Source organism: Tripterygium wilfordii, chromosome 13 (assembly GCF_013401445.1).
Source record: "Tripterygium wilfordii isolate XIE 37 chromosome 13, ASM1340144v1, whole genome shotgun sequence".
Lineage (NCBI taxonomy): Eukaryota > Viridiplantae > Streptophyta > Magnoliopsida > Celastrales > Celastraceae > Tripterygium > Tripterygium wilfordii.
In genome coordinates this window covers 2,129,162-2,151,566 of record NC_052244.1, presented here as the reverse complement: position 1 = coordinate 2,151,566, position 22,405 = coordinate 2,129,162, and the positions used below count along the sequence as shown (strand labels likewise).

The 22,405-nt window shown below is 38.7% G+C and overlaps 6 protein-coding genes and 1 pseudogene across 8 annotated transcripts; 4 read left to right on the top strand and 3 right to left on the bottom strand.

Moving 5' to 3' along the window:
- Positions 1–492: 492 nt before the first annotated feature.
- Positions 493–3,345, top strand: LOC120012012 (annotated as a pseudogene).
- A 168-nt stretch (positions 3,346–3,513) lies between these two features.
- LOC120012011 lies at positions 3,514–4,778 on the top strand. Its single transcript, XM_038863233.1, has 2 exons — positions 3,514–3,867; positions 4,114–4,778. Exons 1-2 carry the CDS (start codon positions 3,763–3,765, stop codon positions 4,450–4,452), a joined length of 444 nt encoding a protein of 147 aa, XP_038719161.1. The 5' UTR covers positions 3,514–3,762; the 3' UTR covers positions 4,453–4,778.
- A 121-nt stretch (positions 4,779–4,899) lies between these two features.
- Positions 4,900–5,911, bottom strand: LOC120012010 (germin-like protein subfamily 3 member 2). The gene has a single exon (XM_038863232.1). The coding sequence runs from the start codon at positions 5,721–5,723 to the stop codon at positions 5,058–5,060; it is 666 nt and encodes a 221-aa protein (XP_038719160.1). The 5' UTR covers positions 5,724–5,911; the 3' UTR covers positions 4,900–5,057.
- A 1,559-nt stretch (positions 5,912–7,470) lies between these two features.
- LOC120012051 (iron-sulfur assembly protein IscA-like 1, mitochondrial) lies at positions 7,471–10,833 on the bottom strand. Its single transcript, XM_038863290.1, has 3 exons — positions 10,633–10,833; positions 8,982–9,099; positions 7,471–8,044 (listed from the first exon to the last, which is right to left on the bottom strand). The coding sequence occupies exons 1-3, from the start codon at positions 10,820–10,822 to the stop codon at positions 7,930–7,932; spliced, it is 423 nt and encodes a 140-aa protein (XP_038719218.1). The 5' UTR covers positions 10,823–10,833; the 3' UTR covers positions 7,471–7,929.
- Positions 10,834–11,140: 307 nt separating this feature from the next.
- Positions 11,141–16,702, top strand: LOC120013816 (cell division protein FtsZ homolog 2-1, chloroplastic-like). The gene is made up of 8 exons (XM_038865758.1): positions 11,141–11,388; positions 11,853–12,587; positions 13,033–13,332; positions 13,604–13,694; positions 14,507–14,631; positions 15,459–15,551; positions 16,096–16,161; positions 16,236–16,702. The coding sequence occupies exons 2-8, from the start codon at positions 11,943–11,945 to the stop codon at positions 16,359–16,361; spliced, it is 1,446 nt and encodes a 481-aa protein (XP_038721686.1). The 5' UTR covers positions 11,141–11,388; positions 11,853–11,942; the 3' UTR covers positions 16,362–16,702.
- Positions 16,703–18,419: 1,717 nt separating this feature from the next.
- On the top strand, positions 18,420–19,049 carry LOC120011684. The gene has a single exon (XM_038862778.1). It carries the CDS (start codon positions 18,524–18,526, stop codon positions 18,983–18,985), a length of 462 nt encoding a protein of 153 aa, XP_038718706.1. The 5' UTR covers positions 18,420–18,523; the 3' UTR covers positions 18,986–19,049.
- Positions 19,050–19,451: 402 nt separating this feature from the next.
- Positions 19,452–21,887, bottom strand: LOC120013457 (protein CIA1-like). Of its 3 annotated transcripts, XM_038865265.1 has the most exons (4): positions 21,516–21,887; positions 20,730–20,876; positions 20,482–20,508; positions 20,144–20,445 (listed from the first exon to the last, which is right to left on the bottom strand). In XM_038865265.1, the coding sequence occupies exons 1-4, from the start codon at positions 21,708–21,710 to the stop codon at positions 20,224–20,226; spliced, it is 591 nt and encodes a 196-aa protein (XP_038721193.1). In that variant the 5' UTR covers positions 21,711–21,887; the 3' UTR covers positions 20,144–20,223. The 3 variants fall into 3 exon arrangements, with proteins under 3 accessions (XP_038721194.1, XP_038721193.1, XP_038721192.1); XM_038865266.1 differs by lacking the exons at positions 20,144–20,445; positions 20,482–20,508 and adding an exon at positions 19,452–19,664 and having other exon boundaries at positions 21,516–21,884; XM_038865264.1 differs by having other exon boundaries at positions 20,144–20,508.
- Positions 21,888–22,405: the final 518 nt, after the last annotated feature.

Sequence of the window (22,405 nt, the reverse complement as noted above, 5' to 3'; positions counted from 1 at the left end):
GACGTGGTGTGCATGTCCCATTCATCAATTGACACCTGTCCATTAAAATCTCAATCAGCCAAATTTTAGTTTAGGTTTTAAATGGCCCACAAAATTTTAGTTTACGAGAGAAAGTTCAAATTTTCAATTTACCACGATAGTCTCTCATCAAAAGTAGTTGTCAACGATTTCGTGTTGGGCTTGAATTTTTGTTTCGTTCCAGTGTTGGATTGGGTTTGATGTATCGGGCTAACCTTTAGCTCGAGTACAATGTTCTGAACACAAGCCCAAAAGGAAATCCAATTGGGCTATTTTCTTTTGTTAGGCCCAGCCCATTGTTCGAATATCACTGGCCAGGTTCGTGCTTTCACGGGGTGGGGTAAGCCACTAGGCTGATAATCACCTCTTCATTACTCCCAGCAATCCCAGCCCAGAAGTCCCTACCAAAAGTCCAAACTACCCCACACCTTTGTTCGTTAACAAGAAGGCCCAATAAGTGAGGGGGAGACACTTGGGAGGCATAGTCAAGTAGTCAACTGTCGAAGCAAACGGAATCCGAAACCAGTAACCACACAACGCTAGCAGAGTGGACACTTACAGGGTTACGGACAGTCTCTCTCCGAATGATCATCTTGTCTTTTCTTCTCTGAATTCGCTATTCTTTGTTGTTGAGAGAGACGTTTCTCCCGGAAATGGCTACCGGGACTAATCGCAAGGTATCTGCAGCATCAGCGAGGGCCCACACCAGGAGAAACAAGCAAAGCAGCTCTTCTTAGCTTCCGTCTGGTAGGTTTTGTTTTCATTTGCTGCTCCATTTGATCTATCGCCTTTTGAATCGTCACTATTCCTTGTCATTATCGTCGTTTGTTTGGTTGCTGAGAAAACTTGCGGGAGAACAGAAAGTGAACCTGGAAGATTAGATCTTGGTTATGCAAGTAGTTTTCTTGAGAAAACCTAAAATCTTGAATCAAGTGAATGTAAGATTATTAGAACCGAGAAATTCAAAGTTGTTTTTGACGTTATTGATTGGTTATTGTAAGTTTCCTAGTTAATGAAATCTTCATATCCTGATAGTGACTTTAGTAGGAACGTTTATGTGTACTATGTCCCATGTGTTAGTCTACAGTTTGTCTTAGATGTAGAATTGAAATGCTTTGTTAGTTTGTGCATAGTTTTTGAATGCCTAACTAAGACTTTCTTATAAGTAGCATTTAAGTGTCAAATGATTGTATATTTTTTGTTAAGAAAATACAGTGCAATCCTATAAGGTGAAAATGATTGAGGTTCGGAATTGGCGATGACCATGATAGAATTGCATATTTGGAAATTGCTTGAATGAGATGTAGGTTTGACAAAAGCAACATCTGTTATTTGGTAAATAACGTTGATAATTCAATGTAAGACTTTGATTTGGTAATTTGTTGCTGGAATTCCCTTGCACTGTTCAAAAATAAGTCTCTCCTTCGGTCCTTCCAGTCAGCAAAATGAAAAATATTAGGTTCTCTGAGGTATTTTGGACTTTCATTATTTTTTCTTTCATTTTGGGACTGACAACATCTTGGACTTGCTTTAACCTAAAACTCAATTTTCAGGGATCTTTGGGAAAATACTTGCGGTTTTGCTTGTCGGGATTTTAGCATGGGCTTATCGGGCAGTGCAACCTCCACCTCCCAAGATATGTGGTACTCCAGATGGCCCCACTGTTACAGCATCAAGAATAAAACTCAGAGATGGAAGGCATTTGGCCTATAAAGAGAATGGCATGTCAAAAGATGTGGCCAAGCACAAAATTGTCTATGTCCATCCCTTTGATGCTTGCAGGCATGATGCTGTTATTCCTACAGCCCTTTCTCCGGTACTGGTTCTGTCTTAAGCCTCTAACTTTACCTGTTAGATTTCATTATCATCTGAGGTGATTGTGGTTTCATCTAGGGACTCGTTGAAGAACTAGAGGTTTATGTAGTGTTTTTTGACAGACCGGGTTATGGAGAGAGTGACCCTCATCCAAAACGAACAGTGAAAAGCTTCGCTTTGGATATTGAAGAGCTTGCTGATCAATTGGGATTGGGATCCAAATTCTATGTAATTGGCTATTCCATGGGTGGCGAGATGACTTGGGGCTGCCTCAAGTATATCCCTCATTGGTATATCTATCTAAGCCATGCTTTCATGGTTAAACAAAAAAGATGGACTTACAATAGATGTGTTTTTGAGAAGTGAAACATGTTATCTGATTATTTAGCTCTTTCAAATTTGTACTAACAGGTTAGCAGGAGTGACACTTTTAACTCCAGTTATTAACTACTGGTGGCCTGGTTTTCCTGCAAACCTGTCTAAAGAAGCTTACAATCAGAAGCTACCTCAAGACCAATGGACGCTTCGTGTTGCCCACTATGCTTCTTGGCTAATAGACTGGTGGATGACTCAAAAGCTATTCCCTTCATCTAGTGTTGCATCTCATAAAATTGAAATTCTTTCAGCCCAAGACAAAGAAATTGCAGCAAGGATTTCTCAACAAAGAATTCATGTGGTATTTTGCTATTTACTAGCTTTTGCATTAGTTCTTGTGTCCTAAATATGAGCTAATATCATGAAAGGCTATCTTTAAAACAAATAGCCAGTAACATCTATTTATTTAAATAACTACGCTGGTTGACTGGTATGTCGTACGATTCAAACCGTTCCAGCGATTCACAAACTGAATCGCACGATTCAAACATCGATTCTTATCGTTTTCGTTCAAATTCAAATCAAATCGCATGAATTGAATCGCGAATCGCACGATTCTAACAATCTTGTCTATCAATTTTCAACTTGAAGTCTTAGCCCATACAAATTCTTGCTTTTCTTTTTGAGATCTTGTGTCTTTTTCAACAAACAATGTCTTTGCCAATTAGGTTTTAAGCTTTCACAATTATGATATTTCTTTATTTAGTTGCTTCTCAATCATGATTCTTACAGGCAGCAAGGAGTGCATGAATCTATTATCCGTGACATGAAAGTTGCATTTGGGAGCTGGGAATTCGATCCTATGGATCTTGAGACTCCATTTCCAAATAAAGAAAGTTCTGTTCACCTGTGGCAAGGGGATGAAGATTTGCTTGTGCCTGTCATGCTGCAGCGCTACATTGCCCAACGGCTTCCTTGGATTCACTATCATGAGTTACCAGGTTCGGGGCATCTTTTTCCAAAGATTGACGGGATGTGTGACACCATCATAAAGGCAATGTTAACTGGGGCGTAGTAGACTTTCATACGCACAGTGGACTAGCTTTCAGGTTTTTGATGCTTCTTGTCTGAGATATGATGATTTGAGATTATGTTCAGCATTTTTGTTTTGTCGAATATATAGATTTTTGCACGGCATGACAGTGTTGGAACTTGTGGTGTAAGATCACTGTTTCCTCTCCAGAATTGGTCTAGGATCACTAAGCGTGGAGAAATTTTATTTGATATGTAATAGACAAATTTTTTTTACTGATTATATGTTAGTATTTGTGCTTTCTTTATAATGTGATTTACGTTAGCATATTTGGACGTGGGTGGCCACGCTCCTAAGCAGAAAGCTAGTAAAGTAAAGGCACTCTATTAGCCGGTTTAACGCTGTGACCCTTATTCCAAGAGGTAGAGATGAGCAGGTTCGATATCCTTGATTCGACGAATTTACAAGTCTTCTTGTACTTAGTGACAAGTTTGAATGAGCTGCATTGTCCGCAACAATTACCCAGACACCAATAGAATGATTGCATTGCTCACTATACTCCTTGGCGACTGGACTGGTGGATGATTCTTCAAAAGTTATTCTCTTCTTCAAGTGCTGCAGCTGAAGTTCTTTCTGCCAAAGATAAACAAGTTGCTCCCAAGATTATCCGAGGACGAACTCATGTGGTATTCATCTCTCTCGACCAAAAGTTTTTCATTGCATAAAGTTTAAATCCTTGCTAAAAGATGATTTAAGTTAATTTGCCAGAGCTTTCAAAATTTTTGATGTAAATGTGGGAAGAGGACACTCCATAGGCAAAACAAACTACGCAAAGCACCCACTCATTTTGCTGTCATGACCACTACTATATGTTTTGAGCCTCACCGTTGATTTTCTGCATTGTAGTCATTTCTCATTTGTGATTCCTTCAGGCACAGGTAAAACAACAAGGAGTACATGAATCTATCATCCGCAATGTGAAATTTTCGTTCAGGAGCTGGGAATTTGATCCTATGGATCTACAAAATCCATTTCCAAGCAATGAAGGCTCTGTTCATGTATGGCAAGGGGATGAAGATGGGGTTGTGTCAGTCGCATTGCACCTCTACATTGCTCAACGGCTTCCTTGGATTCACTATCATGAGGTATCAGGTTCTGGACATCTTTTACTGTATGTTGATGGTGTGTGCGATGCCCTCATAAAGGCAATGCTAACAGGACACAAGTATGATAAAAAAAGTAGAATGAATTGTTTCTTGTCTCTGTCCTGAAGATGTTTTTTAGATAAATTTCCAGCTCTACTGATTAGAGTTTGAATCTCATGAAAGATTACTGTTTCTGCTCTAACATAGCAAGCCATCAATCCATTGAATAAATTTACTTCATATCTTGGGGAGAAACATGTTTTTTTAAGCTTTGTGTGTATGTGTGCATTATATTGTCGTAACATTCATGCTGCAAGGTATGATGGCATCTAATTTTATGCAATTGTGTTGTACATTCGCGGTTATGACCTCATTGCGGTAGCATTGGCTTGACTAGAAAGCAAGTAATGAGTCTGCTGGTGAAGCACTCAGAACACCATTGAAGATTCCTTGCTTTCTTATTATTGAAGTTTTCCTAGTGATGAATTGATTAAATCTTATACTTTGATCTGTAAGTAGAATTAGAAGAAAAAACACTCCTTGCACAAGGCTTTCACAGTAGAAGCATGGTCGAGGAAGAACGGATAGAGTTTCCTCATGACTGAAAGAAAAACTCTTGGAGAACCTTGTCTATTGAATAACAACCAACCACACAACTGGTGCAGAAACCAAGAAATGATAGTACAGTGACAAACTGCAAAAAAAAAATGTAGTGCTTCTTCTGTGTGCCCTTACACAGTACTTTTTGGGTCAAACCTTCTTCTCATCATTCCAATCTGCTTAGGACTCAACCCAAAAGTCTTCTCCAAGAGCTCTTCATCAATCCCAGACCCAAAAATGGCAGATGGGATTTTTTGCATTCCTGGATTTTGGCTATTGAAACTCCCAAAAATGGTTGCAGGTTTCTTACCAACATTCATTTGGAAGTGCAGTAACCCTCTTGGATACACCATGACCTCTCCTTGCTTGAGTACTCTTGCGAAAACTCGATTAGTCGAATCCACAAAGCCTGAATAAACCCTTCCATGCACAACATATGCGATTTCTGTTGCTCTTGGATGAAAATGTGGAGGGTTAACAGAACCAGCCTTAAGATCAGCTCTTGCAAATGACATACCTAGTGTGTTAAGGCCAGGAAAAAGAGAAGGGTTGACAGGAATTATGGCAATTCCGGTTTCGGAGAAGTTTCCGGCTTCTTTCATGCCTGAAAAAACAAAATCATCTGTGGTCGCTTCTGTGACATTTTTGCAATGGAGAGTGGTGAACCTGGCAGGTCTTACGGAATGAAAATTTGGACTTGGTATGCAGAAATCCTGAATTGGATCAGGATCTGAGGCCATTGAAACATTACCATGAAAAGAGAGAATTACAAACAACACTGCTAGTTTTAGATACATTTTCTTGCTTATGTGCTCTCAATGACTTAGGTGAGTGTGGTTTCTTATAGGAGAACAGAATTCATACACTTTGCAGAATTCATGGCACATTTTAGGCAAGTGTATGGTGTATACCATATGACTCCCCAATGTAAGGAGCTACAGATAAGCTTATTTGAATCAATATATATAGTAAAATGTAATGATTATATTTGCTTGGTGTGGTCTCCGCGTGACTGTGGGGAAGCAGTATTATTAAAGGTTTGTTTTTGTGTGTGTGTGTTTGATGGTTGGACCACCTGATTGTGTGGCAAAGATTAGTATTGGTTACTTAATTTCTTCATAGTCAAGAGAAAATGATGATGTATTGATGTTATGCACTGCTCTAGGTTAGTGACAATCACAATCGAATTAGAAAATGCAAATAAAGAAAATTTGTGAGGAAATAGAGATTTGTCCCGGGGAATTATACTTGTAACCTCTAGGCTTAACCTAACAACTCTATTATTGTGTTCGAAAGGTCCTGAGTTTGCTTCCTCCTGGGAGCAATACCCTTATAGTCACGTGTTGAGTTTTGACCTAATTTACCATGTCTTCAGATGAAAAACTTCTACGAGCGCAAATTCGACGGCCTGAGTTTAAGCTCATATCAGATATCTAAATGAAAAGTTTGTATGGTGTTCCGTCCCCCATTAAAATTCTTTTATTCCAAATCTATTAAACTTACATTTACAAAGTCCACAAAGCTCAAATGACCAAGGCCACTTAACTAACTTGATAAACGACAATGATAAGGAATTTTTCTTTTGAATTATGTTAAAACAACATTTCTCTAAATAATCTTAAAAATAAAAATCCAAGGGCAACCCTCGCCAGATTTTTTTTCTTCCCGTTGTCTAGAATCCTGGTTTCGCCCCTAAATGTGTTACATATTCGCTTCTGACAATAACAATCCAGTAACAAAGGGGGAAAAAAGAGTAAATTATTGTCCGAGTATTCGAGCTACGTTAGCATAGAATAGGCAGTATAGAAACCATGAGTCCGAACTTTTCAAAGATGGGAGTGCGGGCCAATGCACGGTCTGTGTCAACCTAGTAGAAGTAATGCGGTGAATTAAAGTTGATGAAGAAAGGTTTGTACACGGCCTCACGCGTAGGTTTTATCATCACCTGTCATATTTCCTACATTTTATGATGATCATGAAACTATTCCTGACATAACCATGAATCCATGATGTGCGTGTCCTTCGTAATCCAATCATAATGATAATCAATATATCATGTTCTCCAAATAGGCAGGCTAATAAAAGAGAAAAGTATCTTTTTAGGAATTTTTTTTTTTGTTAGATAATGTCTGAAACCATGAAGAGGTAGGGATCCCTCTTCATCATAAAAAAAATCTTGCTTGCTTTTGAAAAAACAGAAGGCAGGCACAATGTTCTTATTGAAACTGGACCCAATCACCATATTGGACCGTGGAGCTTATTTGGGCTTGAAAATTCAACATATCCTATAAAAAGGGTCTGTTTGGACTGATAAGTTATAAATTATAAACGACCATAAGCCCAGTCTGGTCATGGATTAGCCCATTATAAACGACCCGGGCCAAACCCAAAAACAGAGCCACAACAAAGGCCCAGAAAGCAAATTAGAAGTTGAGGATAAGAAGGAATTCAAGTTGTCCCCTCTGAAGTAAAACAAATGGCAAGTCGGAATATAGTTTAATACTTCTGTTGCATGTCATGTACATGCACCCACCTCCGACCCAATTTGTCTACAGCCCAATATTTCATTGAAAAATCAAAGTTAAAAGGGGAAATGCGAAAGTGCCATCAGATAAAAAGGAAATGAAGGATAACGGAAGAATTTAGAGCTGCACCAGTTACCAGATGGGTATTTGCAAGAATGGCTGCACCCGAGTCATGGAAAGAAGACTGTGCTCTGACAATGGGGGGCTGTATAACAGGGGGTTTTGTCTTGAGATTTCGCTGGTTTCTTCTTTAAGAACAATAACCTTTCTCCTCTGCCAAGCACGAATGCTCAACTTATTCACTCTTCTTCCTTTCACAAATGTAACATATGATAGCCAACAGAACACCTTCTAACAGTTTTTACCAAACATTACTGAATGTCCGTAACTCTAAAACTTCAAAAGGGAACGTATAGCAATAGCTTTACATGGCTATGCCATAGGAACCGGCAGTGGACTAATTCAACACCCTAATGCTTCATGTGGCGCCAATATTTTGAGAAGGTCTAGCTCCACCGCCAGTTGTTGTCATGAAAGATTCACCGCAACCACACTGTCCTTTAGAGTTTGGGTTAATAAATATGAACTCAGACCTGCCAAGGGTGAGTAGATGAAAAAAAATCCAAAATATAAGTAAAAGTAATGTGGTAACTTTACAAATGAAATACTCAAAGTAATGCGCATACAAAAGAGAAGAAACAATGAAATGACAAATTGTATTGGAAGGAAATTTGTAAGAGATTCAAAATGGGTCGATTTGTATCAAGGGTCATGATATGTAACTGCTTAAGACCTCGTCTTACGCACTTTAAGTTAAGCAGGACGATAGAGACTCCATTTAACTTCGGTTGATCTAGGCCAAAAGCATACCTACATCAGGATAACTCTTCTTTGAAACACTTTGGTAGTGCTTCTGAATCAAAGAAATTTGGAGCACATGGAGCACCCTTTGGTAGGACTACCCAGATGAAAGAAATTTGGTCATAGACATGGAATCTTCTCTTAATAGAGTGAGGTCTCAAGCTCGCAATCTTATTCTGTAATAATGCAATAGGAAGAGTCCAAGAGAGAATTTTCAGCAACTCATATTGCTCATTACGCATGAAATGGCAGCTCCTACAATCCCAAACCCGAAAGTAACAGTAGAAGCACAAACAGATAGAGGAGCTAATGACGGGACAAGGGAACCATGGCAAGAGCATGATATGAGTATATGACTATAGTAGGTGGGATGCGAAGAGGCATAGCCGCATAGGCAGTGCTCATATTGGTGGAAATATTGGATGTTATTCAAACATGGAATGGCAACCTTATTCTCTTGTCAACACTTACCTCCGATTCCTACACACCACCAATATGAAAAAAAAGAGTTTATAGGTTCAATACCATGCACTGAATAATGGATCATAGCCACATATTGATTAGAAAATTATGAGATATTAGGCATAATATACAATAAACCTTTTAGTCATATGGTAATGCCAAAGTTGAATAATTGTGTGCAAATATCCAATTAGAAAATTTTGTTACCTGAGTTTATCATCTATAAAATCCATCTTGGTTCCAATGACATGCATGAGTGCCTTTGGATCAATTAGTATTTTCACTCCCTTGTCATCAATCAACTCATCAAATTTCCCTTTCTCATCTGTAAAAGTAGAAGGAAAGTTTAAAATTATGTGAAAATAAAGAATTAGTTCAGCATGTAGTTCAACATGCAGCTTGTAGACATTCAAGGGCTAGCTCCAAGAAAAAAAATGACCAGCATATTGTAAATGTGTCTTTTTGTCGCCATTTTCATAAATAAACTGAAAATTTTTCGAGAAAGGCGCCAAGCGGGTGACACCTAATACATCAAAGCAGTACTAGTATATTCATCACATCTCAAGATAATAATGTAAAAGTTACAGTTTACTGTTTACCATGATCCAAAATGTAAGACTTCTGGGTCAGTTATGCAGAAAAGCTCTTGGTTGAGTTTCAAGACCTCGAAAAGATCTTTTGCTCCTTTCCCACCAAATTACCCATAAAATATCTAGAGGAATTACAGAAACTGCCTTTTACTTATCTTGATGCCATATTGGCCGGAAGGCTGCCTTTATTTCAATATTTCTTCATTGAAAGACTCAGCGATCACCCAATCAGAGGCACTTTCCCTTGCCTCTATGGCCTAATCATAATTAAAAACAAAGGTGCTTGACAGTCCCTTCTTTCTCTTTGCATCCGCAAAGCCCATTAACGATCTTATTTTCTTACATGCATACCAATACATCCGAAGCATATAAATTAAAAAACAGACCCTCTGAAAAGCCTTAACCTCATAAATTTCAAGTTAGCTCTATCAATCCTTGGTAAAAAAAGTAGTAAGAATGCACTACCTAGATTTTCATTTGCCACTCAGGTTGGGCAAGCTTGGGTGCCCCTACTCCATATTATCCAGAGCAACACTCTCCATTGAGCATCTTAAATGGATATGCTTCCTTTAATTCCCTCAAAATTTGACTCTTTCTTCTCTTTCTACCTCATGTTTAAATTTTTTTTTCTTTTACTTTTGCACCAGAACATTGACATCTTTGTGTTGATTATTTCCAGACTATCTAAAGGCAGTTTTCTCTCTATCCTATTTTCAAGGTTGATGTGGATCAATCAAGGCCAACAGCCCAATAAATTGGAAACAGCAACAAGCCAATTGTGAAGGAAAATCAATAATTCTCCTAAAAAATACACTAACGGCGTAGTCATAAACACCGTCTCAGCAGCCGAGGCCATTGGTAGATGCTGCCCACCTACAGAGGTATTCTGGTCGTCCCTAATTTTTCAAGGTTATCCATGACTTAAAAAGGCATTGAGTATCTGCGTAAGCAAACATACCAAACAACACCACCACCCAAGCTCCCACGGCGGTGGCAAGGTCTAGAAAAGGCAAACTACATATATTCTATTTTTTGGTAATATATATCAAGGTTTTAGAAACGTCCAGGACTACTCGGAAGATGATTAATGGAGAACCATCCCTGAATAAGCCCTGGAAGATCAATAACTGATCTATTAATCTCCGCCTCCTAACTACGCCAGTATGATACACATCGAACGCATACAGCTATACTCAAAGAGGCGAGGAATAATATACGGAAATTCAATGGAATCGAATTCGAATATGATGTCGGAGAGTAGAACGTACCAGCATAATTTAGGGTGTAAGATAAGCCATTGCAACCGCGAGCCTTGACACCGAGCTTGAGATAGGGCCGTTGACGTTGCTGTAGCAGGTGACGTATTCTATCAGCGGCGGCGTCGGTTAAGCTAAGCACCTGACGCTTAACGCTGGGTCCGATCTTCTCCGCTGCCGTGGCCAGATATCGAAAGGCCATGCTTCATCTCCTTCCCAGAGAAACTGATTCCGATTAGTTTCCAAGACAACGATATACCATTTGTGAAACCAGGGCAATTTCGTAATTTAAAGTGAATAGTCGGTCTAGCCGACCTGCAACGGGTTTAGCTTTATCCCGCAAAGTGAAACGGCATCCCCTCCTCCCGTTTTGCTTTTTTTTTAAATAATAGATAATCAGGGCAGTAACAAGAAAAAACTTAAAAATTTAGGAACTAAACAGAAATTTAGGTTAATTATAGAGGCTTTCTCGTAATTTTGTTTTCTTTTGTATAATTTTTTTAAAAAGGAAATATCTTAAAACCCCGGCCGATAAGGCTGAGAGGGTTTTGGGGTTGGCGATCTCACGTCGTTGATTTGGCTCTACTAATTTGTGGGTCCTTGAATGCTCACTTTCCTCCAGAAAGACGAATCGTTCATTTTCTCTTCACTGGATTTTTGTTGCTTTGTTTGACATTTCCTTTTACTCCAACCATTGTGATTTTTCTCAGCACACAAATGATTCACGGGAATTGGCTATCTGTGACTTCGATTCGTCTGTTCTCTGAGGTCTATCTCTCCGCCATTTCTTTTCTTTATTTGATTGCGATGCGTTTGTTGAGGATTTATTGCATTTTTTATGTCAATTAATCTGCTCTCTCAGGTCGCTGACATTTCCTCTCTAGTTTGAATTCGATGATTTACTGTGGTTTCGCTTGTAATGTGTTTTGGGCTGCGATTGTTTGTATTGTGTTTAATGTTATTGGGTATGTTTGGTTCGGGACTTGTTTCCTTCTGTATCTTTCAGTTCATGGTGATTCGAGATTACTTAATTTTAGTTTATTTTATGATTTCCATTTGTGGGTTTATGTGTTTCTGTAACAAATATGTCCTACGGTGGGACGCCCATGTTTGTTCTTCTTGTCATTGTAGTATGGGGCACTCCTTATTAATAGACATAGCTAGCAGTGCCATGCTCTATGTTCTATATAAAGGTTGGCAACCAGTTTGATTGTGTAATTTTTGATTAACAGGTGTTTATGGCCATTTGATTCATATGAACGGCTATATCTGTTGATCTCTAGCACCTTCATATCTGCGATTGATAGTGTGTTCCTGTTAAGATGGCAAATTGTATTTCACCTTGTTCTCTGGCTTCTGATATCCAAAACCCTATCATAATGTTGACTGGAGGGAGACTTCCAATGGAGAATCACCTGGGCCGATTCAGCTCTCTTAAGATCCTTGAAAATAAGCATAGATATTTTGGCAGAGGCCACAAATTGACATTACCTTGGGTTGAATGTTCGTCAATCTCTCACAGTGTCAGTCCATATCACAATAAAGACCCCTTTCTGGATCTGCATCCGGAAGTCTCAATGCTTAGAGGAGAGGGGAACAGCACAATAACCACCCAAAGAAAGGATAGTTCAAGTGGAAATGTCACTGAGAGCCTTGGTGGCACATCCAGTTCAAGTAATTACAATGAAGCTAGGATCAAAGTGATTGGTGTGGGAGGAGGTGGATCAAATGCAGTTAATCGCATGATAGAGAGTTCAATGAAGGGTGTGGATTTCTGGATTGTCAACACTGATGTTCAAGCCATGAGAATGTCACCTGTTATTCCTGAGCATCGGTTACCAATTGGTCAAGAGCTAACCAGGGGTCTTGGTGCTGGTGGGAACCCAGAGATCGGCATGAATGCTGCCAAGGAGAGTAAAGAATCAATAGAAGAGGCCCTTCATGGGTCAGACATGGTCTTTGTCACTGTAAGTTCAGGGAGACATTAAAACTGTTGCTAATTCTTGCTTCATTTGGGCAATAACCCGGTAATTTCCATTATATATATATATATATATCCAAAGGATCCAAAGGCATTGTCAAAAGAAAGTATGGATTTTAATGTCGGCTTATCAGTTAAGACAACATGCAAGGACCTTACAAATTACTTTGCAGTGTACGTGATGCTCATATGCCTAAAATGTTAAGGAGAGACAAAAATCCTACTTAAATCCTCTTTCCATGACTTTCTACTAGATTGTTGTTTGCTAAGTTGTTGTTGGACGTAATCTTAACGACTGATTCTACTTGATGATTTTAGGTTCAAGAGAAGAGACATCCTGTTTAAAAAGGATAAAACATGGCAAGAGCTCCTTTCGGGCCAGCCCCAGACCTTTTATCTTCTTTCTTATTACTTACAGTTTCTGTATGCAGGCTGGAATGGGGGGAGGCACTGGCACTGGTGCGGCTCCTGTGATTGCGGGGGTTGCAAAGTCAATGGGCATACTGACCGTTGGAATCGCCACAACCCCTTTCTCTTTTGAGGGGCGTAGAAGGGCAGTTCAAGCCCAGGAAGGAATTGCAGCTTTGAGAGACAACGTTGACACGCTCATTGTCATTCCAAATGACAAATTATTGACTGCTGTTTCTCAGTCCACACCTGTAACAGAAGCATTCAACCTGGTTGATGATATTTTACGACAAGGTGTTCGTGGTATCTCTGATATAATTACGGTATGTATGTTTAAATGCTTCCTCCTTTTACATTTATGCATAGTTGATAGAAAGGGTATCGGCTTCCTTCTCACTATGCTGATAATGACAGAAAGTATACAGAAGGTACATCAGTAGCTTCTCGGGATCCACTTGTATCATTGTCTGGAGACACCATAGATTCCTATACTGATGTTTGTAATATATTCCTATACTGATGTTTTGCTTACCAAGTGTTACCCAAGCTAGTGGCTCTGTAATTATTCACCGATGGTTGTTTCTTCTGTTGTAGATTCCAGGACTGGTAAATGTGGACTTTGCTGATGTGAGAGCTATAATGGCTAATGCAGGATCTTCCCTGATGGGAATAGGAACTGCAACTGGTAAGTTCAAACTACTAGTCGCTGAAACCTTAGTTCTCTGGTTGTTTCCAAAACCTCGTCACCATTTTGCCACACCCAATGACAAGTCAATGCTAGCTGATGTTAATCATGAAACTTGGGGCCCTTGGCTTGTGTCAAGGATGAGAAACATCTATATGGCTTCCCTTAGTATCATGATATGATTGTTCTGTACTAACATACCCATATTTCATAAAGCATTGATTGTTGAAAAATGTAAGTGGTGGAGCAAAATGTTTCTTAATCTGGTGTTGGTTCCTCATAGTAGGAACCAAGTAAACCTTCCAATTTCAAGATTCTTGAGTACTTGCTGTCCGCATTGTTAAGTGCGATGTTAATTGAATAGTACAGATGTTAAATTTTTTATTATTTGTATTGCTTGTGTTCAAATTTGAAGAGCTCAAGATTTAAATGCTTCATGCATACAACCACAATAAAGGCAACTTTATATCAGGTGCTTTATGATTGGTTTTGACAAAACTGCTAAGGGTTTATGATGGTTCAATGCCTATAAGGCTCTATAATATTCAAGGGATGCATCCTGCTATGTGCACTTATGTCCACACACTATTAATTATCTTTACCTCTTCTATGGGATCAATTTTTTTTATTAAGAAAACTGGGAGGAAACAAATAATGAATACCCATGCATACATTGTCAGATTGTTGACTTGAATAGATTAAAGTGGCATGCCGGTGGTACCAATACAAGTCAGTTTCATAAACCAAACTACTTTTGAACAGGAATTGCAAATCACATTAATCAGGTGCCTTTTTTTTATCGCTTTTGGTAGGGAAGACAAGGGCAAGAGATGCTGCATTAAACGCTCTACAGTCACCTTTACTAGATATTGGTATAGATAGGGCCACGGGAATTGTGTGGAACATAACTGGTGGGAGTGATTTGACGCTGTTCGAGGTATCTCTCTCTCTCTCTCTCTCTCTCTCTCCCTCCCTCCCTCTCTCATGAAGTTGCTCTATGCCTATATCTTTCCTGTGTGTAACTTATCAATTCTGCTTCAGCGATCTGTTCAAGATTGGGCTTTATGAAAACTGAGCCCTAGAAGTAGATGGTTCTACAAGAACTGCTATGCAACTTGACCACTCTCTGGGACAAACCATAGACTTACACATATATTCATATTGAGAAAGAACCTAAATATATCTACACCCTACCAACAATTTCAAAGAACAAACTGAAGTGACCTAGTGGATAAATCTAGAATGCTGCGACAAAAACAGAAGTTGGAGCAGAGAAAGCAATTGCTGGGGTAACAGCTGCTGTAAAGTGTGAAGAGTGTAGCCCACTTTCTTCAGCAATTTCTTCATCAGATTTGTCCTGATTTCCCCCATCCTGTTGTTTCCTTACCATCCTATCTTAAGATCTCTTGATATTGGTGTTTTTAGGTTATTAAAGTAAAATCTGAGTTAAAAGTTGTGAATCAGAGACCGATAGAAACTACTTTTGCCAAATGATGTTAAATGTGCATTTTAATAATCATACCCTGCATCAATAAAATATTTACATAAATTGTGAAGAAGATTTAAAAAAAACTCTCTTTTACTAGTCCTGAAAATGGTCTTCGTCATGAAAATTTTCTAGGGAAGTTACACTACTGATCTCAAGTCAAGTTTTCTCTATATCATGTAAAATATGCCTTTTTGGCAAAGCTCATCAGACAGTACTTTTTCAATCAAATTGGATCATCTCCTTCAATCTTTTATCTTCTTGTTTTTTTTTTACAGGTGAATGCCGCAGCAGAGGTTATATATGATCTTGTGGATCCAACAGCGAATTTAATTTTTGGAGCGGTGATAGATCCCTCACTAAGTGGTCAAGTAAGTGATCTCTTAATGGTTCGTTTTTGCATCTCGGTTACCTGCATAGATGGATGATTGATTGGGCTCCATGAAATATCAAAATCAGAAAATTAGATGAAATATACTCTGATCAGTTTTTTAAATGAAAAATAAATTTATTTGGAGAACCTGCCTGGGAGAATTGTAGGTAGTTAATACATTTACCAAGGTCAATTTTGGTTTTTTCTTTAGTATCACAATTCAAATTTGCTCCAGAATTAGTCTGTGTGCTTCTCTTAAACAACTTCTGCAAAAAGGTTTGGCAGCTCCAGTAGTTCTGTGCCTGTTCAATGTCTTGCATTGAAATCTTTTTAGGATTGCATCTATGCATCCTGAAGGCTCATTCTCTTTCTTTTGCTTTCGAGTGTTTAGCAAATAGTATTTGAGAGAGAAGGCTTGCTCATATTTGAACAGGCTAGTGTTTCAGCGGAAATGTCTTTTGAGATTACTATATTCATCGACTTAAATTACCTTTTCTTGGATAATCTTTGTAATGATGAGCTGTACTTATTGGTTGATTCAGGTCAGTATTACTCTAATTGCCACTGGATTCAAACGCCAAGAAGAAAATGAAGGCAGACCTCTTCAGGTGTTTCCCAACTCTCCCTCTCTCTCCATCTCTTTCTCCTCTTAAACTTTTCCTGAGTTATATTCAATGTGTAGGCAAGCGCGCAGGGAGATGTCACCCTTGGGATCAATAGGAGACCTTCCTCATTCACTGAAGGTGGTACTGTTGAGATCCCTGAGTTCCTGAAGAGGAAAGGGCGATCACGCTTTCCAAGATCTTGAAGTAGAGTCACCCCATGCATTTCCTCCTCACTTGTGTCTCCCTTTGCTGGGATATAAGATGTGCTTCTGTAGGCGTTAAGCCCACAGTCCTTTAGTAATTCTATTTGATAATAGGATATTGGAGTCATGCTTAGACAATATACAGAATTCCTAGTTGGGAATTAGATGTTTTCCTTAACTTGTATCGGACGCCATCTTACCTTTCAAGCACTTCTGCAACTGTAATTTTTTTTTCCCAAAGATTTGGGGCGCGTTTTGGTTGCTTGTAAGAATAAACTCAGAAGTCTCTTGTACAGATTGTTCAGATGAGAGGACACTTATATGAGTGATTTTGATGTCTTTTCTATAAACTGTGAGCTGCAGTTTTCTTTCGAAGCCGCGCCCAGGATTTAATCCATGCTATGAGAAACATATTTGTTTGTTGATCTCTGTCAGATGAATGAGTTGCGGAGTTGGTAGGGGAGGGGATTTGAACCATTGAACATCAAGTCATGGTGGTGGTGGGTAACTGCTGCTACTTGACCAAGTGATCGTTACTGTATGAATTAGTACTTCTTATCAGCAAGGAAATGACAATTCCCATGTGGAATACTTGCCCTACCATGCATAGCACCAAGGGTGGGATCAATCACTTTTAAACGAGGTGGGGACTCGAACTTGAGTACTACCAAATTGATTGCACTTTTTTTTTACATAAACGGGGGTGGGGGACTCGAGCCTGGATACTACAATGTTGATTGGAGGACCACATTCCACAGGCCCATGGAAAGAAGAAATTCAAAACTGTAGGCTATTTCTTTCAGTCTTCTACTTGCTAAAATATCTGGTTGAAGGTGAACAGCCAAACAAGTCTCCATCTCAATAAATAAATTAACTTAAAAAAAAAAAAAAAGTTTCCTTTGGTTCAATATGCTCCTTGAAGCCAAATTCAGCAACCACTCCACAATGGCCAAAATCAACATCAACCTCACAATGTATTAAAAATCCATTCAAGGAATACCACACAATTCTATTGAGCATCTCCTTTACAATTTCTTTAGTTAGCATATGTCATATCATATGCTAATATGGTGTAATAGGATCAATACGATCACGAAAATTTATAGTATGTGAAACCAAAACATGGGTGGTTGGAATGGAATTTGTTAGTTTATAAATCAAATTTGAACACACTTAACTGTGAAGTTACTACGGGATGTTTTCCTTTAAGAAAACGCATTGGTGATGGTAAGGAACTGAATTTATTTGTATATGTTAACATTCTTCTCACTTGTGGACTGTGTATATTAGGCCCAACAAGTGGATTGTACGGCTTATGATTACTTACTTGTGAACATCCGGAAGGCACTACAAGTACCCCTCACTTGTGAATGGTCTGTCCGTAAGGACATATGAAAGGCTCAACCGGTGACCCAAACGGGAGGAGCTGACTCTGATGCCATCAGTGGCGGAGATAGGCGGGTGGAGTGGGGTCAAGTGACCCCACTCAATTTTTTTTAAAAAAATAATTAATATATGTAATATTTTATTTGTTATTTGTCAAATTGTAATATGTTTGTTTTTATGACTATGATTATTTGGGTTATTTTAACTAATATCATTTTGTCCTCGTAATAGGTTATTTTGGTATATAATTGTTTATTATTATAAAAAGTGCGACCCCAGTGACAATCCATCCCAACTCCGCCCCTGGATGCCATATTAGAATTTTCAATCCAATACACATCAATAATATTGTCCGTTTTGGGTTATTTGGTTCCCGTGGATATATCAAACCCGCATGACTTTGCCTTCCTATGAGGTTATCCATTCCAATAATACTCTCGTAGAAGCACGCTTAACAGATGAAATACTACGATATATTTTTCTTCAAGAAAACACGTTGGTGATGGTAAAGGATTGAATTTATCTTCATAAGTCAACACATCAATATATGATATGGCGTAGCAGGACCACATAATATTTTTCTCCTAATAAAAGACACGTATACTTGTCACATACCATACAAAATCAACACAATTTGTGTGTGACGTGTAAACTGACACCCCACCATTTCTCTTTGCTTTTTTTTTTTTTTTTTTGATAAGCTTTCTCCTTGCTCTTGTTAAACAAGAAGAAGAAGATCTACTGTTATTTTATCCTCATATTTGTTTCTCTGCTTCATGAAAGAGAGTATGAGTGATCTCCAGAACCCATTGAAGGCTAGTAATCCGGCTCCATCAGTTCCAGTAGAAGAAGCCAACGAAGAAGCTCAGGTATCCAGGGATGGTCATGTCAAACCACAAAGCTCACCCTTGCAAGATATTCAGCATGAATGCCTTGACAAAGAAGCAGCTTCGCAAGGCAAGTCGGTGGATGATAATGTAAAGGAAAGTCATGGTGGGTGGGATGCAGTGGAGGAGGATTATGGACGTGAGAGAATGAAGAGACATAGAATTGAGGTTGCAGGAAGGGTTTGGATTCCTGATATATGGGGTCAGGAGGAAGTCTTGAAGGATTGGATTGATTGTTCTGCATTTGATGCTTGTTTAGTACCTAATGGCATTGTCTCTGCTCGTGCATCTTTGGTTGATGAGGGAAGGAGAATCAATTCCACCGGATTAAGGATAGAAAATAGCTGTTGAATATTTTTGTAAGGTTTTTTTTTTTAAAAATTTCATTTGAGTAACTATGGAAAAAATACATATGAATGATTCTCTTGGTCTTCAAAAACCAATTTTGTTCTCCTTAGGAAGTTATTTTCATCACGAACACAACCTACAATCATCACTTGATGATGTTCTAGGGGTATACATATCACTGCAGGGATTCAAAATTCAAAGCCACCAAAAAGTGATTCAGCAGCAAAATTGAGATGCAAAGAAGAAAAGAGGGGAGGTGATGCAATGGGTCTAACTCACCCCTGAAAACCGACTTACTAGGGAATTGATGTAGTGCGCTGATCGTTCCCACATCCCACATCGGGTAGGTGGGAGCAAATAAGGTGCTTTATATGTGGTGGACAATCCTCCCCATGTAACCGGTTTTCAGGAGTGAGTTAGGCCTACTACATCATTTATACATAAAATAAAAATTATACCCTTTTCAACCGTCACCGCCATAGGTGCGTAAAGTACACAGTTTATTTTATTGTACAAAACTGCAACCGATACAGAATGGCATTTTTTTTACAATGCTATGAAATAATACACATCCTAAAAATGGTATTGTAAATAGTAAATAAAAGTTGAGTTAGTGTAATTTTGCCAGCTCCCATATCTTGATTGGCCCATCATCGCTAGCGGAAGCAAGTAAACGATTTTCCTGATAGATGTACAATAGTGTTTCAGATGCAGGAGAGACTACAACCATAACCATGATAATCAAACTAAAGGTTCATGCAACATGCCGCCATCCTCTTCCACGACAAAAACTCCTCAATCTCTCTCTCTCTCACACATACACACACGCAGACATATACATATAAGATAAACCTAAAACTAAAGCTTCCATTAGTGCTTTTTGTGGCTGTACTTATCTAGCTTATTAATCTAATTATATACAAATGCATTCAAGTAAAGCACTATTCCACAACAAACTAATGACTTAATGACATTAATAGTAGCCTAGTAGGCATGTCAGTTAATCTAAGTGGAAACTTGAGAACACACTGATCAATTCTATGATGGTTATTTTCACTTTTCAGCAACAGGATGGACCTAGGAGATTCTAAGTTCTAACACACTGCAGGGATATACTATCTTGCACTTTCAAATCGACACAAAATTGTGCGAACACCTGTAGAGACTTTTAACATTTAGGCCAAATTTAATAGCATCAACAACAACCGAAGCCATAACATGAGTTGGGTAAAATAATCTAGTCAAAAAATAAGTTTTGAGTATTGACCCATGCACCTAATGAATCTGCATTTTAAGATCCGTGGCACCTTAATAGTGTTGTCATAGCTACAAGAAAATAAAACATCCACTGTCGGATGCCATTGGACCATTTTTACATCTTGTGTATGACCTTGCAACACTGAAGCACACTCAAATTCATTCCCCGGCATCACTTCCCAAATCCAAACAGATTTATTTCGACCACAAGTAGCAAGCAGAGATCCAGAGGTATTCCAAGACACATTTTGCACTTCTTTTTCATGTCCCTGTACATCAGAGTCCCAGATATAATGGATTATTGGATTCCGTACTTGATATGTATTTACAAAAAGAATTTGAAAACAGAGAAGGAATCCTCATGTACGGCTGTACGCAATCTCTCTGTGAATGCTTCAACATTCCCATATATTTACAACAGACATTGGAGGCCAACTGACATGAGTGGACATGCAATAATGTTTATAGATAAACAATTGGTAAGCAATACCTCTAAGGTGGAAATACATTCATAATCACCCCCAACGTTTTCCCAAATAGCAGTGGTGGCATCAAAGCTTGCAGTGGCCAAAAGTTTGCCTGATGGTGACCAAGCACAGGAACGAACAGTTCTAGTGTATGTTTCTTCCAAAACTTCCTGCATAATTTCATGAAATCAGTATGATATGTACACAAAAATATCACATTATTAAACCACAAATTAACATAATTAAGGAAATATGTCACAATTTTACTGTCATTTAGTAGTAGTGGAAACATAAACTCCACTCAGCTGAAGCTAAGATTTTTATCACGCAAAGTACAATGGCTAACCAAAGACCATGTTTATCGGATTTCATATTTAACATGTCTGATTGATCAACTGGTTGGCTCCTCAGCACCCTCCCCCATGGCAGAGGTTTGAATCCATCCCGTTGAACAATAAAAAATAAAAAATAATTATTTACTATATTTGATGACATGCAGGATCATTTGAATTCTCCAATAACTATTCATATATAATTATGTTCATGGATACGGAGAAAGACAAATTGAACTTAATGAATCTCTGCGTAAAAGATACTACTCGACACATACTGCCTGTTTCCTACCGCCAACCCAATACAACCATGGCTCTGCAGAAAGATAACTTGTTTATATATACACAGACCAAAGACAAAGTTAGTAAAATCAACAGTCCAAATTTCAGCTTCTTCTATATCTTCTCGGCAATCAAACAGTCACTGAGTTAGCAAACAGTATCAAAAAGAGAAAAGACGGTGGCGCTTCACAGTACCTTGCAGTTCCAGGACCAAGTGGAGGGATCCTGCTCCCAGATTCGGACGGTCTTGTCGCCACTACAAGAAGCGAAAACAGGAGGGACACCCGCAACTCCGGTGGCCGGTTTCCACGCGAGACTCCAAACCCTATCAGTGTGGCCTTCGAGTTTCTGAATCCCCTTCAGCTCGAAGTTGCCGTCGTACAAGTCCATTCCATCTTCCACAACAGCAAAGATTAGGAGGAGACAGTCTGATTGGAAATTATTATGTGCGAATTGAAGATATTGTGAATCGCAGAGACGTCACATAAGGAATGAAGAGTAGAAACTTGAGAGTTCCAACTCCAGTTTGGGCTTTGACAGGGTGAAAGCCGAAGCCCAGAGGGCCAGAAGTGGATCGCTTTTGGAGCATTTTCTACAAGTATTCTTAATTTTTATTTTCAATGTCCGGACAGTGATCCTCACCTCCTAGATCATTTTTTTTTTTTGTCAAGCACAAACAGAACTAAGAAAAAGAAGAAAATGGACCAAAACAGTGGTTAGGAGGGCCATGCTTTATATCTAACCATAACTGCAACCTCGAAAGAAAATGACTGGGAATGCTGCTGGAGAGATTCCTAGCCGCAACCCATTTGACGAGACCATCCGCCTAAGCGTTTTGAAGCCTGCTAACCTTTGAGATACTCCAATTCGGAATCTCCTGCAAACTACACTTGATAGATCAATTGTTGAAGTCTCATATCTAATGAGTTGTTATAGATGTCAAATTTATTGCATTTGTACATTATTATTGTTTATTCGGATGATCACACCTTATACTTTATCCTCCATAATGATTTGATTCAACTCAATCAAATGATTTTAAGTCGTATGCTACTATGTTTTAAGGTTATATATGTTTATGTCAT